The 18,230-nt window shown below is 49.8% G+C and overlaps 1 protein-coding gene across 1 annotated transcript; it reads right to left on the reverse strand.

Annotated features, from left to right (window-relative positions):
• Positions 1-4,155: 4,155 nt before the first annotated feature.
• LOC123135495 (chloroplast stem-loop binding protein of 41 kDa a, chloroplastic) lies at positions 4,156-6,017 on the reverse strand. The gene is made up of 6 exons (XM_044554577.1): positions 5,601-6,017; positions 5,391-5,512; positions 5,182-5,284; positions 4,964-5,102; positions 4,614-4,891; positions 4,156-4,532 (listed from the first exon to the last, which is right to left on the reverse strand). The coding sequence occupies exons 1-6, from the start codon at positions 5,961-5,963 to the stop codon at positions 4,341-4,343; spliced, it is 1,197 nt and encodes a 398-aa protein (XP_044410512.1). The 5' UTR covers positions 5,964-6,017; the 3' UTR covers positions 4,156-4,340.
• Between the last annotated feature and the right edge of the window lie 12,213 nt (positions 6,018-18,230).

Below are 18,230 nucleotides of genomic sequence, written 5' to 3' on the forward strand. Positions count from 1 at the left end.
TGATTTTCTCCAGCTTTTTCTGAGGGATTCTGACATGGCATCACAGCGGATATACCAGCTGATCAGTGGTGCTAGCGGCGCTTCAGCGCAGAAGGCAACATCTGCTGGCCCTGAAACTAGCTATGAGCTGGTTGGTGTTACAGCGTAGGTATAGGCGGGATGGTGAGATGCTTCAACGCATGTGTCTAACTTAAGTCAGGTTTGAAATTTTGTAGGTATATCATGTCCTATGAATTATGATATGTTAATTCTCTATCATGCAAATTAAAACCGATACGATCACGATTGTGCTTTGTCTGCTTTATTTTCTGATGGCTGAGTAGGAATAATACCAATGTTTTAAATAGCGGGCTATGAAAAATAGCGGCGGGCCTCCAAGGCAGCTATAGCGGGCTAAAGCGGGCTATAGTGGGCTATTTGTGAAGACAACCATTTAGCTGCACCCTGCTGAAAAGGCTATAGCGGGCTATAGCGGAGCTATGGCCGGCTATTTAAAACTATCAATAATACGAAGTAGTGCAGACTGTTATTAATTAGGAAATAAGACCCAACATATTAGCATAGCGGGATTCAGAATACACTAGCGTCTTCCTTACCGAGCTTGGGAAGAATAACCAAAGTAATCAGCTTTGAGTTGCGGCTTCAAGTTGCTTCATTCAAGACATTGTAGGTTTGTTTAATTATTTTGTAGTTAACTGTACATAATTCGGTATGCATGGACTGACCTACATGAAAAGAAATTGTGAGCTTCAGAAACTCTATTGATTATTTCTTGTATGGGGAATGATGTACGTTGCTCTGCGTACATGATGACCTGCGGTCAGTATGTGCTAGCGTACTGCAAGATGCATAGTTAAACTTTGACAGGACTGCATGAGCTAGGTTCCATCAGTTCCTCATCCTGACCCTTCCGTGTTACGTAGGTTGGAGTCCTTCTGATGCAATAACAAAACAGATGCAATGGGTCATCTTCAGTTGCAATAGCAAAACACAATTCAAAGGGAACTTTGATAGGTTGCTCTCCCTTCAATAACAAACAGATGCAAAGCACGCAGGCGAGCACACATGGCCGCCAGAGACAAGCCTTACTTTTTGGAGTCCTGCTGCTAGGGTTGATGTCCTATTGCTGGAGAAAGAATAGTATCAACAACATCCTTTTGTCAACAGATAATCTCATATGCATGGTTCATACTCAAGAAAGGTACTCGCTGCTTTTTTAATAGATCTATAGTTTTATCTTTGTAGCTGTTTATAGATGAAACTCATTACATATTACATGCATGACTCAGTTCTATGTATTTTACACAAAGTGTTTTGGACTGCTATTTCTTACACTATGGTAACATTGTCTGTCAGATCTTTCTCTTAGTTAGCTTCTTTCCAAGATAATTGTGTGGTTGATCCCAAGCTTCAAATAGGCAAAAATATCCAAAAAATATATTAAATCCCTCTAAAATTTCAGTAAATCCTGATTTGTTTCCCACATGTAAATGCTCATTATGTATATGTGTAGGATCAAAAATATATTTTATTAGTCTAATAAACATTAATTAGAGGGTACACATCTCAATATATAGTTTTGATGGAACTTAAAAACACTTTTTCTACATTTTTTAGCTGAGCTGAAAGGAGCCATTCAAGGTTTCTGCCCAATATCATCATATATTAATGTGATTGAGTAGTAGACAGTGGAGTTGTCAAGCAAACAAAGTTTTCAATCGCATTATTAATAAAAGGAGAAAGATAATATTTTGTGATGAAAATAATTTTAAGTGTTTTAGAGCAAGCCATGTTACCAAATAAATTAGGGCTAGAGGAGATCCAAATCGCACATATACAGATGAAAAAGTTGATTAATATCATACTATTGTTGAAGCACGTGCACGATTTCATGTTTTAACTTAAATACATTACGTCAAGCGTGTATCACTTGAGTATAAAGATATCTTTCAACATGCACGCACGGAACACTTAAGCTAGACATTGTCGTCGTTGATCCGTGGAGGCTAGGCAGTAGCGCCATCAACTTAACAATAACCTAAAATTAGCTCCGTGAGCAGTAGGTCTTTAATCTGTAATCTTGATACAAACACATCAAGGAGTGTACTACCATCCATTGATGCATGGAGATCCGTTTACAATGGCAACATTGAAACCAACGTTTGTATGCATAGATTGATCTATAATTTCCTTTTGTATTGAGGGTTGATATATAAGTTCACTTTTTTCTGTCAGTGCTTGTGGCAAAATTGAAGATCTTTATGTGTCGACTTCACATGCCTTGTGTTTTGCTGCAGCACATGCATGGCAAGGACACATGGCTCATTGATGCTTAGGGCTCAAATTAGTATGTAGTGATATCATCCTCACATATATTTGTACAAGTAGTTGATACAAGCCTCAAATCGACCAAATTAGTATGTAGTGATGTCATCCTTATATATTTTCTACAAGTAGTTGATACAAGCCTAAAATCACTAATTCCCAATAAATCTTCTCTCCTTCCAGTCCCTATAATCACTTCCTTCAAATTTCTATAGTATGTGATGACTTTAACACTGAAAAAACATAAACACGGCAAAAATAATTATAATTATTTAGTTGAGCACATATCGGATATACAAAGAAGCAAGGTTATTGAAAGCAAAACAAAAATAAACAACAAAGAGTTAGAAGAAATTATTTGAATCATATTTTGTTATTTAGAATTGAATTAATAAAAAACGAAAAAATGGAGACACCCTTCATGTGCTTGAGTTTGACTTGGATGGATGGGTGTTTCACTTTTTTCCTTTCATGAAAGACATTAACTATGCCAAAATAAATGCATAAAACTTATTGACTAGCCCGTGCGAATGCAGCTAATTTTTTTTTAAATAATACATTTTTTTTATTAATTTTCATAAATATTACGCCGGATAAAAAAATTCAAAAATAATACACCGCCGGCCCGCTGGGCCTAGTCGGCCCACAGCAGGCCGATTGGATTCCAGTCGGCCCACTGTGGGCTGATTGCTGGAGCTAATTGGCATAAAAATATATGTTTAAAAAAATGTTAATCATGTAATTAAAAAATGTTAAACGTGTATAAAAAATGTTCCTGATGTATACAAAAAATGTACAATATATATGCAAAAACGTTGACATAAAAAATATGTTTTGAAAAGTGTTAAGCATGTATTTAAAAATTGTTAAATGTGTGTATAAAAATGTTCCTTAATTATACAAAAAATATAGAATGTGTATGAAAAAAAGTTGATACCAAAAAATTATGTTTGAAAAGTTGACATTTTTTCAAATACATGATTAAAAATTGTTAAATGTGTGTATAAAAACTGTTCCTTATCTATAAAAAAATTATAGAATGTGTATGAAAAAAAGTTGACGCCAAAAAAATATGTTTGAAAAAACTGTTCCAGTTCCATACAAAAAGAGCAACCAATCATATTTTTTTCACAACCTTGATTTATTTTTTGTCACCAACTCACCAACATAATATTTTGGTGTCAACTTTTTTTCATACACATTCTATATTTTTTGTATAAACAGGAACATTTTTTATACATATATTTAACAATTTTTAAATACATGATTAACACTTTTTAAAACATACTTTTTATGTCAACATTTTTGCATATATATTGTACATGTTTTTATACATCAGGAATATTTTTTTATACACGCTTAACATTTTTTAATTACATAATTAACATTTTTTAAAACATATATTTTTTATGCCTATTTTTTTGCAAAAACAATTAGCCCACAGCGGGCCAATTAGCTCCAGTCAGCCCACAGTGGGCCGACGGGACCCAATCAGCCCACAGTGGGCCGACAGGGGCCAGTCGGCCAGCTGTAGGCCGACTGGAATCCAATCGGCCTGCTGTGGGCCGACTAGGCCCAGTCGACCTGCAGCGGGCCGATGGTGTATTATTTTTGAAAAAAATTTACCCAGCATAATATTTATGAAAATTAATTAAAAAATGTATTATTTGAAAAAAATTAGCGCGAATGCACGGGTTCACGACTAGTCCTAACATAATCGAAATGACATATCCGCCGTGTGGTTGCCTATATCTCCTCTGTTTTTTTTTCGTTCGTTTGAACCTTCCTTCTGTATAAAATAATCACAACGGTTTGGCGATGAGCAAAATATGCAGAAGTGATCAGATATTCAGGCATTCAGCTACTTGCATCAGGCTCACACGTTCGAAAAGAAAAAGAAAAATGTTTCTCCGAACATAATTAGATGTGCTCTGTGTCATCTGTATGTATGATAATCAGGCGGCTGTGTTTTCAAAATGGTTTTCCCGCTGCGGCGCATGGAAGGACGAACATTCCTAGGCGGCGACGCCGACCGGCGCCGCCCCGACGGCGGCGAGGATCTTGTCGTCGAGGTCGAAGGTCATGGCCTTCTCTCCCCGGCCGCTGCTGGCGTACTCGGCGAACCGCTCCTTGAGGTCCTCCGGCAGGTTGGTGGTGCTCGTCCATCCCAGCACCTCCTTGGCCGCCCGAGGCTCCGCGTAGAAATGCTGCAACCATCTTCGTCAGGCTCCAATCCATGACGGAGATTGCGAACGTAGCAATTATATGTCGATCGGTGTTCTTGTTACCATGTTGCGGAAGGGGAAGGCCTTCTTGGCGTCGACGCCGGCGGCGGCCGGGTCGTAGTTGACGATCTCGACGGTGGCGCCCGCGGCCGCCGCGCACATCTTGGCCAGGCCGTTGAGCGTCACGCCGCGGTCGCTCACGCAGTTGAAGATCTTCCCGGCGGCGGCGTCGGGGTTGTCGACGGCGAGCGTGAGCATGCTGCCCAGGTCCCTCGCGTGCGAGATGTTGGTCAGCTGCATCCCCGACCCCGGGATCGGCACCGGCCGCTTCCGCACGATTCCTGCCCATTTCATTTCATTTCAATCGACGAAGGAAATTAATTTGTGATCGAGGCAGGATGATTTTTACTTACTGTCGAAGAACCACTCCTCGCAGTCCTTGTTGTTGCCGGAGCCGGTCATGTACTGCGGCCGGAACGAGGCCCAGCTGCCGAACTCCGCCGCGATGTACTTCTCCACGCCGACGTGCCCGGCGCTCTCCTTCACGGCGTCCTGTGAATCAGGAATTCAGGATGACGGGCTGCGTGTGACCAATCAAAGAACATTGATCGGCCGGTGATGGAACAATTACCCCCTCCACGTGCGGCGGCTCGTCGGTTTGAAGGTAGATCCCGGCGCTGCTGATGAACAGGAACTGGCCGACCCCGGCCGACTTGGCCCAGTCGGCCACCGGCCTGCACGCAGCCAAAAATCACATTGGATTGCTGTCAAGTCTGAACTCTGAACTGAACGAGCCCTGTGGCAAGGCAAGAAACAGAGGCAGCTGTCAGTCGAGCATACTTGACGGCGTCGAGGTCCTTGCCGTTGTTCTCCAGCACGGCGTCGAAGGACGCTCCGCCGACGGCCGCGCCGACGTCCGCCGGGTCACCCCACACCGTCTTGGCCCCGGCGCTCGTCAGCTCCTGCACAGGATCCATCAGAAACAGGGTACAGAAAGCCTCCGATTGCAAACGACACAGTGATCCGGTCGGGTCACTGAATCACACACACCGAGAAGCGGGAGAACGGCGGCTTCTTCATCTTGTCGGAGCCCTCGTCGCCGACGGTGAGCACGGTGACGGCATGCCCCGCCGCGAGGAGCGCCTTGGCGAAGTAGAACCCGATGACCGCGTGGCCTCCGCTGTTGGTGTTGACGACCAGCACGTTCTTCTTCGCGGCTCCGGCGGCCTGCGCGCGCACGGGCGAGGCCGCCGCACGGGCCCCGCGTCCTCCCCTCCTCGCGACGATCGCGCCGGCCACCCGCGGGAGGAACGGCGACGACAGCGACGGCGGCGGCGAGCTCGAGACGCGGCCCGAGGTGAATGCGCCCGCCGCGCGCGCGGCTGTGGCGGTGGTGGCCGGGGAGAAGGCCATGGAGGAGGAGGGGATGAGAGGAGGGAGTGATGAGTGGCGGGCACGGGGTGCTGGGATAGGGGAGATTTTGTAGCTGCGACCTGTGAGGCCATGTGCGCTATGCTACGATTGAATTTGTCGGGTCGTTGATGGCCTAGAGCCATGGGCCTCTCCCTTGTGCTGGTCCACTCAGCTTCTCTATTTGTTCCTTAACTTGTGAAACGACGTACTTAGCGCATCTCTAACCCATTCCCCAAATTTAGTTTCTTTAATTTCTTTTTGCAAATGTGATCAAACAAATCACCGGAAGTACAAAGCATCTCAAACATAATAAAAATTGCATCGAGGACACACAGACACATAGGATTCTGAGCTCCCTCCCTCCCTCCCTCCCTCCCCACCGCACGCGCCGCGGGCCACTCCGGCCGCGGCGGCCACCCACCCGTCCTACCCCCTTTACTCCGGCTGCCGGCCTAGGGGCTATGCCGCCTCGCTCCCCTGCGAGTGCCCCGGCTTCGCCGGCTGCGAGCGTTGGATGGGAGACGCCCGAAAAGGAGGAGATCTAGGGCGGATCCAGCGGTCCGTCGGAGGTGCCGGCGACCCCTCTCACCCCGTCGCCGCGGTTTCCCCGGAGCCCAAGCTGTCTCCCGTCTGGATCCGGGGCGGGTCTCGAAGACGCTGGCTTCAGACCGGCGGTTGGAGGCGTGGCTCCCCCATCTGAGCGCCCCCGCCTAAAATCCATTGTGGTAAGTGCGAATCCCCCTCCCTCTCCGGTCACCGACGACATTGAAGCTGGATGGGAGATCCAGCAATCGCGCAAGAATTGCCGCGCCAGCCACGATCCATTTAGTGCTAGGCAGAAAGGAAGGAGCCGGCCACCTCGCCACGGTCGCTCCAACGGGCACTCGGCGGGCAGGGACGCCTTTTTAAGCAGATTCAAGGGCCTCTGCTTCCGTTGCCTCAGCCACCGCCACCGTAGAGTAGACTGTAGAGACCCTCTCAGGTGCATAATCTGCAAACGCCAGGGCCACTTCGGCCGCGAGTGCTCTGAGAATCCCCGCAACAAAGTGGCTGCTGCCCCTCCGCGCTCCCCGCGCCGGCCAGTCCGCGAGCGCCTGACCTTTCCACCTCCGCATGCAGCTCCGCGCCAAGCTATGGAGCCGGGCACCCTCATCAACCACGGCCGGCGCCCACGCAACAGCCACAAGGTCATCGCCTCGTCGCCGGCGATGGAGCATCAGCTCTTCCTGCTGAACCAGCACGCGGTCGTGGTCACCGCGGTGGGCACCAAGGCGCATGCGGCGAGCCCGCCCTCCCTTGGTCGAGCGATCGAGCGCGATCTCAAGATCCCCCCACACCTGCTCCGCATCACCAACCACGACCCTGAAGACTTCTTCGTCTACTTCACCATGCCGGCGCACAAGGACCTGGAGGTGCGGCGCGGCTCGCTGTCGGTGGACGGCGTGCCGTTCCTGCTCGAGCCATGGCGGGAGGACGCCCACGCCGTCCGGCTCAAGTGGATGATGCATGCTCGTGTCGTCATCGAGCGGCTCCCCATGCAGCTCCGGACGATCGAGGGCGCGATCGAGGCCATTGGCGACAAGGTCATCGTCGACCACCTCGAGAGCCGGACCCACGAGCGCGTCGACACCAAGTTGTTCGCTTGCTGGGTCTGGTGCTGGGATGTTGCCCACATCCCCACGAAGCGCACAATTTGGAAGCACGCCCGGGGCGCGGGACGCGTCGACGAGATGGTGGGCTACTCCCCGCCGAGCCGCGTCGTTGCGCCACCGCCAGAGCTGCTGCAGTACGATCTGCTCCTCCACCTAGACCGCGTGGAAGACTAGACCCCGCTCTCGCCGCGCTCCTCCAACTCGCCGCAGAGCGGTGTCCCCTCTGATGACGACGAGCCTGACGAGCGCCCCTTCCCAAGGATCGAGCCGGGCGTCTGGGCAGAGCGCGTGGAGGACGGCCGGTCGGCGCTTGCCCCGGCACCTACCCTGCGTCCCCAACCCCGTGTCGCTTTGACAGGGTGCAGGGGCATGCCGGCCACTGAGGGCCGGCGCGACGACGACGGGGGTGACCCCGGGTTCCAGAGGCGGAGCTGGAAGGACACACTCCTTGGCAGGGGGCGTGCCAGCGACCGCGGCTCGGCCCCTGCCCCAGCACCACCAACGGGCCGCTCGCGTAGCCGCACCCCCGCCTCGTGCCACCGTCAGGGCGCACCTCGGGGCCGACAACTGTGCATCGACAAGCAGGCCGCGGTCGAGCCCACCAAGAGGAAGGAGGCGGCAGCTGCACCCTCCCGCCAGCCCAAAGCCCAGGGAAAGAGCATGGCCCGGCGCATGCACGGTGGCTCGATGGTGGCGGAGTCGTCGGGCGGCCCCTCGCTACTTGCTCCACTACGCCCGCTCAGCCAGGACCATGCTGGGGAGCCGGTGGCGGTGGCAGACCCGGTCGAGGTGTTCTTCCAAGGCGCAAAAAAGAACCTATCTCCCCCTCCCCGCCCCGACGCCATGGCCTCGAAGATGGACAAGGAGATCGCCGCCAAGCTCGACAAGCCTCTCTACTTCGACGACATGGAAGACGGAGGCAGCGGCGGCTCTTTCGACATGGGTCTGGCCCTTTCCCTGGCCCGCCATACCCCGCTGGCTGCGGACACGCACGAGATGCATCTGGGCGTGGTCACGCAGAGGGTGACGGAGATGCAGCTCAGAGAGGATGGAGCTGACGACGAGCCCCGGCTGGCCCTCTTCTCCAAGCCAGCGTCGGCAATCGTTGGGAAGTCACCGGCAAGGAACAAGACGCCTGTCAGGGCTTGGCCTCACGCCACGCCGGTCAGGCAGAGTGCCCGCCAAGCTACAAACCCCTCCCCGGTGCCGGTCTCTCAGAGGGCAACGCTCCGGCTGGTGCAGGGCCTCGGCGTCCTTGGGCCAAAGGAGAAGATGACGGCACGGGATGCTGAGGTCCTCATCCGCTGTTTCGACGAGCCCTTGTCTGACGACGACATTGCGGCCATCGCGAAGCTCACCTGCCTCGACGCCCACGCACTCAAGGCGATCGCTGGCATGCCCAGCCAGCAAGAAGATGCCGCGGTGCCCCAGTCCCCATGTTAGAGGTCCGTAGCTTAGTGTTCGGCCGTCGACGACCAGCAGTTAGCTGGGTAGAGTTAGGGTTTATTTCCTGCATGATGCGCTGTCTCAGTAGCCAGGTTAGAGGATTAGATGTTCGCCGGCGGGGTTTTGGGCCTATTGGTGGCCGTCGGCGACCCCAAGTTGTACGGAAGGTGCTCCTGTGTTTTATGAATCCTGTAGTAGTTAGTCGTCGGCAATCTGATGTGCACCACCCTGGTCACCCCCACCGTAGCAAGAGCTTTTCTCGGTTACCCCATGGATGACACTAACATACCAATCATGAGCTGGAACGTGAGAGGACTAAACACGCCGGTGAGGCGCTCGGTCATCCGCGATGCTGCCCACACGCACAAAGTAGCAATCCTCTGCATACAGGAAACTAAAATCGACTGCTGGTCCACCAGCTTAGCTAGAGAAATAGGAGGCACCTGGCTCGACCAGTGCATAGTTCTCCCCGCCATTGGAACCAGGGGAGGGGCGGCCATCTTCTGGAACTCCAGCATGCTGACGATGCAATCTCACTCGATAAGAAAGTTCTCTATCACAACAAAAGTACAGACAGGAGGATTAGGCAAAGAATTCTGGCTGACCACGGTTTATGGGCCCTCTGATGAGGATAGGAAGGATGACTTCCTCGCGGAAATAGCTAGAGTCGCCCCGCCAATTGGCCAAGCGTGGCTCATTAACGGCGATTTCAACATTATATACGAGGCTAGAGATAAGAATAACACCAACATCAACCGCAGGCTCATGGGTAAATTTAGAGCAGCAATCGATGCTGGTGGCCTACGCGAGATCAAGTGCAAAAACCGTCGCTTCACCTGGAGCAATGAGCGTCGAAACCCCACCCTAGTTAGCATCGATAAATTCTTCTGCACCATCGCTTGGGAAGGGCTCTTCCCATCCTTCCTCCTGCATGCTGCATCAACTTCATGCTCAGACCAATGCCCTTTGCTCCTCGTGCCTGCAACAGCCCCTCGCCGTCCAGCAACATTTAGATTTGAGTCTTTCTGGCCCCGATTCCCGCGCTTCCAGGAAACGGTGCAATAGGCCTGGAACCGCCCAACAACAACGCGATGCGCTTTTGCGAGGCTACATGAGAAAATGAGAAGGGTAGCTATGGATCTCAAAATCTGGAGCAAATCTCAGTTTGGAGGGGCCAAGCTTCATATGCACATTGCAACAGAAGTAGTCCTACGCCTAGACGTTGCTCAAGAAACTAGAGCCCTCTCTGACGCAGAATTTCACCTTAGGAAAATGCTTAAACTCAAAATCTTAGGCCTTGCTGCAATTGACCGAGCACGGAAGCGCCAGGCATCTAGGATTACTTGGCTGCGTGTTGGAGACGCGCCAACCGCCTTCTTCCAAGCGAAGATAACTGCCAGGAGACGGAAAGCATTCATCCACATGCTCCACGGTCCGTCCGGTGTAGTCACCAGGCAGGAGGACAAGGAAACCTTGATCTACGACCACTTCTCCTCCTTGCTGGGCACGGCAGCACACCGCGGCACAACCATTGGCTGGCGCTCACTTGACATGCCCAGGCTGCAGGGTGGAGGTCTGGACAACCCGTTCACGGAGGATGAGGTGTGGCGTGCTATCAAGGCGTCACCGGCAGATCGAGCGCCGGGCCCGGACGGCTTCTCTGGCACCTTCTTCAGGGCATGCTGGGAACTATCATAGACGACATCATGGCTGCGTTCAATCAGTTTTACAATTTAGTAGGCAGCAATTTTGGAGCTCTCAACACTGTGATCGTCGCACTACTGCCAAAGAAAGACGGAGCGACAACAATCAACGACTACAGGCCGATTAGCCTTATCCACTCCATAGCAAAGCTCATCTCCAAAGTACTTTCCCTCAGGCTTGCTAGTGTGATCCATACGCTCATCTCGCCGGCGCAATCGGCTTTTCTTAGGACTAAGTGCATTCACGATAGCTTCCTATATGTTCAAAACTGCATCAAGGCCCTGCATCGACGGAGAACACCGGCTCTTCTTCTCAAATTGGACATAGCAAAGGCTTTTGATAACGTGTCATGGGAGTACATCCTCGAGCTTCTGCAACAAAGAGGCTTTAGTGCGCGCTGGAGAGATTGGATAGCACTGTTGCTCTCCTCCTCCTCTTCGTCCTTCCTCCTCAACGGCATCCCGGAAAGAAGGTCCGGCACCGGCGAGGCCTACGGCAGGGCGACTCACTGTCACCTTTCCTCTTCATCCTGGCGATCGACACACTCCACCACCTTCTCCAGGCTGCAGCTGAGCAACGCATCATTGCTCCGCTGCCAGGACGAGAGATAAAGGTTAGGCTTAGCCTCTACGCTGACGACGCGGTTATCTTTGCAAACCCTGTTAGGGAGGAGATCGATGCACTCATGGATATTCTTCGTGATTTTGGCGCAGCCTCGGGGCTGCACATCAACCCCTCAAAGTCGATGGCCCTACCCATTAGATGCGAAAATATAGACCTAGGGCACATATTGCAAAATTTTGGAGGAACAGTGGGGCGCTTCCCAACGACTTACCTGGGTCTGCCGTCGACGCTAGCCAGGCTGCGACTCGCGAACCTACAGTTCATCATAGATAGGATCAAAGCCCGCCTCGCGGAATGGAAAGGGAAGCTGCTACCATTGGCTAGTCGATGTGTGCTGGTTCGATGCATCCTCAGCGCCATGCTTATGTTCGCCTTGACTGTCCTTCGAGTGCCAAAGAAGCTTCTAAAGGAGATTGACAAGTGCAGGCGCCAGATTTTTAGGGAAGCAAGATGAGGAGATCACAGGTGGTAGCTGCAAGGTCAATTGGACAGCAGTGTGCGCTCCCACATCGCACGGAGGACTGGGCATCCTCGACCTCGAGCGGTTCAGTCGAGCCCTTAGATTGCGGTGGCTCTGGACATCCTGGACCGACCCGGAGCGAGCATGGGTTGGTACAGAGCCACCGTGCAGCAACATCGACAAAAGCCTTTTCAGGGCAGTGACCACGGTCACCATCGGCGACGGCGCAACGGCCCTCTTCTGGCACTCCTCCTCGATCGGGCCGCACAACTTAGCCGCCTCATACCCCCTCCTCTACTCGCACTCTAGGCGAAAAAATAGGATGGTGCGCGAGGCGCTCACAGGCAAAACTTGGATAAAAGACCTGCGACACGGGAACCTACAGCCACTCCTGCCGGAATTTATCAGGCTACACCGCATTATTTCCTTGATTGTGCTAACTGACGGGACCAGGGACAAGATTAGATGGACTCTTGAGGCGAGCGGCCTATACTCGCCAAGCTCGGCTTATGCCGTGCAGTTTCGGGGACGTGTTCATGTTGACTGGTAGAAGCTGATCTAGGAAGCAAAGGTGCCGGGGTGCATTAAGATTTTCAACTGGCTCCTCCTGCAGAACCGTCTATGGACGTGCGGTAGACTGCAATGGCGCGGCTGGCCGAACAACTATTTTTGCCCGCTCTGCGTCCACAACCTGAAGACAGCATACCACCTAGTTTGGGCCTGCCCACTGGCCCGTGAGGTTTGGGAGAGGGTGGCTGCAAGACGAGGATGCCAACAGTTTCACCCAGGGCAACAGTTTCAGGAAGACAGCGTCGTCACTGTTTTCCAGCAGATAGCGGCAAACACCCAGCCGGTGCTGCAGAGGGCCAGCAACGCCATCATGCTCCTAACATGCTGGGAGCATTGGCAAGAGCGGAACCGATGTGTGTTTAGAGGGAAAATACCGTCAGTGCAAGGCATCACACAGGCCATCGAGCACTCCATTGAACTTTGGCGACAAGCGGGAGCAACACACCTAGAGAGCCCCTTTTGGGATCCACCATGAAAAGTTAGATTAAGAGAAGTTTTTCTTTTCTTTTCTTTTCTTTTCTCTCTCATCAGTTTTTGTACTGATTGGTCCTAGGACCCTCATCCCACCCTTTGTATTTCCCCATTGCTTTCTTCTTATCAATGAAACGCCAGCAGTATGCTGGGTCTTTCAAAAAATAAAAATTTGTATCGAGATTCCGAGACCACCGAAGGACAGTATTGCCATCAGAATGAGCCGCCGACGTGATGTTATCGTCGCTTCCTTACTTGAGCAGTTTGACCTTATCGATGACAGCCGGAAAGTCTTTGTGCACGTGCCCTTAAGAAACAATGCCATGGAGCCGTAGTTGTCGTTGTGGAACCCTTGTATAGATCTGAAACACCTGACACCAAATCTCGCCACATAACGAGAAACCCTAACCTCACCGTCCCAAGGAGACAGCATGAATCTATGCCGGAACTCCATCGACTACATCCAGACGAATGAACTCCGAGAGAATCGGAGCCCGAAAGAGAAAATCGAAGAAGCGTCGTTATCCGTCCGAGTGTCTCGCCTGCAAGGACTAAAACACTCTAATCTGAATTACTAACCAGAACAGAGGCACCCGGATTCCCCTCCCCGCCACCGACCGCCGTAGCGGCAGGCAAAGAGGAGGCGAATGCACGGGCTTGGCTTCATTGAGAGGGTCAAGAATCGGAGTGAACATGATTTCTCTGGCAACGTCGAACTTCCCGAAGACGCCGAGCAACGGGGGCTTCCGGTGGCGACTGCGAAAGAGGCGGAGGAAGATGGCGTCGGTGGCGAGACGTCGCCACCGCTTGCAGACAAGTGAGGCGCGCGGGAGCGAGGAGGGCAGCGGGGGGATGCGGAGGAGTATCTCCGAGAGGAGATCATCGTCTTCCAGCGGCGAGGTAAGGAGGCCCCGGCAGGTCATCTCGTCGTCGCCCTCGCTGTTCACGTCTTGTAGATTTGGGGTTTAGGGTTTAGGAACAACGCATGCGGTGGCTAAGGAATAAGCCAAAAATACTGCTCTACGACACTTCAATGTCCGACTATAGTACGATTAGTAATCCATTGGCGTGTTGGACCCTCATTCTACCAAGGAACGGCTAGACGCGCAAAATCGTACTAAAATCGGACGAGAAACCTCGTAAGTATAGCAGCTCTCGCAATAGGCGGACTGGGCTTTACGTACATAATGTGGACTATTTTCTGAGTTGAGTTGAAGTAACCTGATGAACTGCGGCTGCGGAGGCAGCTACGGCATTTGTATCGTCAAGGTACCCACTCCCCTACGGCCCTACCCAACTACTAACAAACTGCATCATGTGCAGCTAGAAAATGGCAACCCTGCTATAACTGTAACTGAGATCAGAAAGTGATGCCGTGAAACCTTGTAAGCAGATAATTGATGGAAAGGAGCTCCTGAATGAAAGTGAAAGGACGGACACTGATTTTATTTTTTTCGAAAAGGGGGACTCTCCAGCCTCTGCATCATGTCCACCTCTTGGCGGACGAATGCTAAGTTGCTAACAGTTAAACAGGGTGATTAGGCGTAGTGCACATGGTTTGATTTGATTGAGAAATTAAGTAATATTAATTTCCTTATGTTTGCTGGTGTGCCGGCGGCGGCGGCCTACTCCGACGATCGGCATGTCTGCAGAACTTGACGGTCACAATCTTTCTTACCGCTTGCCATCACTACTGGTTAATCAAAACCGAGAAGAAGAAGCATTTAGTGTTTATGCCCCAGATCGCTTCTGCTCCGGTGCTCCCCCCTGGGCTGAACGCGAGGTGGAAAAACACATCGACGGCCAGGATGAACCAAAAACGGTTCATAACGAGGGGCACGATCGTCTTTGTTGCCCCCGCGTATAGCCGTCGAGGGCCCGGTTAGATCATATGCCCGGCCGTATGCTCGTATTCATATACGGCGGCGTTTCGTGCACGCCTGCAGCCGCCCGCGCGTGGGGCGGCACGTGTCACGAGGGGTTGCCAAAACTTTCCCATCATATAAATGTGGACGGCAACCACCTCCGGCCGCATCGCCCACCATTTACCCCCGCCGCATCGTCTCCCTATCTCCACTCCCCACTCCCCACGAGCCCCACTCCCTCTCCTCTCCAACCTCCTCGTCTCCCTCACCGCATCCTCTCCATCGCCATGGCGGACGCAGGAGGTGAGCGCCCGGATTGGGGCGCAGATCTGGTGGAGCAGGCGCGGCAGGTCGCTGCGGGCACCTTTGTGAGGGGACGTGCCGGCGTCCAGCGCGGTGCTCCCTCCGCTGCACATCTGGAGAAGGCGGGGGCGGGATGCAGCGGCGCAGTCCAGCCAGATGCGCCCGCTCTGGCGATCTCCGGCGAGGCGCAGAAGGTGGAGGCGGGCTCTGGCGAGGCGCAGAAGGTGGAGGCGGGCTCCGGCGAGGCGCACGAGGTGGAGAAGGTGGATAAGGTGGAGGCCGGCTCTGGCGAGGAGCAGGCGGAGCAGAAGGTATGTGCTTATCACTTTAATGTGGTAGTTTTTAGATTGTAGGGTTTGTGGTCAGAAGGTTCTTTGGTTAGATTTGTTGGATGTGGGGTTTTCTCTGCATTAGGGTTTTTGTGTATTTGATTCGTGCAAGAATGGTGGACCTCATATGATTATTAGATTAAGTTAGAAGTAGCCGGATTGAGGGATGGGGATTTTTCAGATGCTTATGAGATTAGTAGTGGAATTTGTGCAATTCTGTAGGTGTTTGGCTTGAGGATTAGACGATGGATTAGTCAAATATATACTTCTCTATTGATGATTAATTAAATGGATGCTTAGTTCTAGGGATTATGCTTGTCATAGTTGCAATTCTTAGATACTTCATTGATGCATGTTGTCATAGTTGCAGTTCTTTGATGCTTGATTGATGCCTGTCAGGCAGAGGCTATGAGATGGGTTGTGCATGGCCTTGTGTTTTTGGAAATTGTCTACCTGAGGTGATTAGATGGTGCATTAGTTTGGTTGTAAATATAGTGAAGGATGTGCTCATGTAATTGGTGTTGTCATGTTAATCAAAAAGAGCTTCTCAATGGATGGATTTTGTTTGTGTTGGAATGCGGCTTCTGAAGGAGAGGGGAAGGGGCAGTCTATGCTTATTTAGTTTGGGTTAGCAGTGGAATTTTGCAATTGCTTCAGAGATATTTAAAGCATTGAACATCCTCTCCAATGTCGTTGATTCAGAGATAAAAGCATCTTGGGGTTTTTCAGATGCTTATTAGATTAGTCCTGGAATTTTTGCTTGTTAGATTTTAATTAGTATGAGGTTGAATACCTTATTTAAGGGGGAATTTAAGGTCAGATAGACCATATATGATTATTAGATCTGTAGTTCAATGCTGCAGACATATATGATTATTTGATTTGATCTGTGATTCAATGATATTGGATGGAAACATATTTGATTTGGAATGCATTAATTATGATGTGGCAATGAATTGATTTAGATGATACAAGATACATCTATAGTATAATTTGTTGTTGTTTAGGTAAGTAATGAAATTTTAGTTGTTTGTTGAAGATGTATGCATTTATAGTTGAAGTTGTACCTAATTAACTACTGCATTATGTTAATATGTGTAGGAGCTTTGCTGTATTATCCCAAAAAATGCTTAGGTACATCTGAATTATTCTTTTGTGTAGGTTTCCTGTAATTAGAAAGTTTTCCAGAATATGTATTTATATTAGCTATGTTGTCCAATATAGATTGGAGCTTTCCATCATTATGCAAAAACAAATTGTTTAGGTAGCTTTATTTGTTTATCTGTAGGTTTCATATTAAAATATTTTGCATTGGAAAATATATTGACAATATTGGTCACTTGCAACATACCAATGTGGTTCACATTCACAATTTTGTTTGTAATGACATTATATGAACTGCAATTCAATTCCTTGTAAATGACTTGCTTGGTTGACAATATAGCAGAAGGAGGATCTTGTTGGCAACAAGAGGAAGTGGGACGCATCTGGGTACGACCCTTATGACAGTGATGAGGATGAGCCGTATGAGGTAAGGCCTAGTTGAAATGTTATTTGTGCATTGAGTTAGTGTTAGATGTTTATAGTATTTGAATGCATAATGTATTAATGTCAGTCATTAATGTGTGCAGTATGAATCTGGAGATGATGTGGTCCAGGGGAACACCAAGTCCTTTGAAGAGAAGGAGGAGTTGAAGATCAGGGCCCAAGGACCTGGTAATTACTACAACTGGAGGTCTGACAAGTACCGATGCCCCTACTGCAGCAGGCCCAAGCCCAGGTCTGGGTTGCTGGAGCATCTGATGGAGCATTGTCGGGCTACATCCATCAGCAGTCATGACTACAAGATCAGGGCTCAGCATTCTGCCCTCCACAAGGTCCTGAAACCCTGACTTGTAGTTGCCCTAGACCCTCGTTGTCGTATGATGTAGGAAGGCCCAGTCCTTTTGGTGAACTTTGTGTGGTGTTCTGATGGTGGAAACTTGTGGTGGTAATTTGGTATGAACTTTATCTAAGTGCAGTACTGTGTTGTGCGGTCGAAACATATCTAATATGGTAGTGGTCTGCATCAGCAAGTGTGCTGTGTGGATGCTGCTATCTATGGCAGTAGTATATATTTCTATCTATATTTGTGTCCCTTAAATTTGCCATTATGGTTCCTTACATGTATGATTTGCTTCAATTTAGCTGCTGCAATGATCAGACATGCCGCATCAGTGTTGCTTCACTGATCAGGCATGCTGCAAACACTTCCCATGCTACGGCCATGTGGAACATGCTGTTGCAATGGTGCAATAAATTCCCAGGCTGTGGCCATGTGCAACATGCTCTGCCCATAAGCAAAATTGACCAAATGTAAAACTTTGGGTTAAGTAAATTAATGTTTTTTAGTGAAGTAAGTGGAAATTGTTCGTCGACACATATGACATCTTTCCTTCATTTGAGTAAGCAAAAATAGCAAATACTACACCATATGATCAAATATTCCAATAACTGAGCACATATTCCTTCATTTCATAAAATTCAAAAATTGTGACCCAAATGTTCATGAAAAAATGTGATTTTTCCCACCACCTTCAAATCACACAAACTTTCTTGAACATGGTGACCCACATGTGCCAATCATGGCTATGGAAGAAAATTTGGAAAAAGAATTTTTTACAATGCCCCCCTAAGGTATAGACCGATGTTTTGTCCAGTCAGTCTAGAGGGCATTATAAATTAATAAAAAATTCAAAAAAATATAAAACCTTTGGAACCAACCTTTGTTTGTGCAATAGATCATGTGTGCAAAAGTTGAGGTCATTTGGAGGTGATCAAAAAAATGACCGCATTCCGGTTTT

The sequence above is a fragment of the Triticum aestivum genome, chromosome 6B, assembly GCF_018294505.1.
Source record: "Triticum aestivum cultivar Chinese Spring chromosome 6B, IWGSC CS RefSeq v2.1, whole genome shotgun sequence".
In the NCBI taxonomy this organism is placed as follows: Eukaryota; Viridiplantae; Streptophyta; class Magnoliopsida; order Poales; family Poaceae; genus Triticum; species Triticum aestivum.

Bases quoted from the DNA above. Each gene is read 5' to 3' on its own strand.
- LOC123135495 (XM_044554577.1), bottom strand. From the start codon at position 5,963: ATGGCCTTCTCCCCGGCCACCACCGCCACAGCCGCGCGCGCGGCGGGC. The intron at 5,513-5,600 runs GTGTGTGTGATT...GATCCTGTGCAG, and splicing joins CGCCGTTCTCCCGCTTCTCG to GAGCTGACGAGCGCCGGGGC. The intron at 5,285-5,390 runs GTATGCTCGACT...GGCTGCGTGCAG, and splicing joins AAGGACCTCGACGCCGTCAA to GCCGGTGGCCGACTGGGCCA.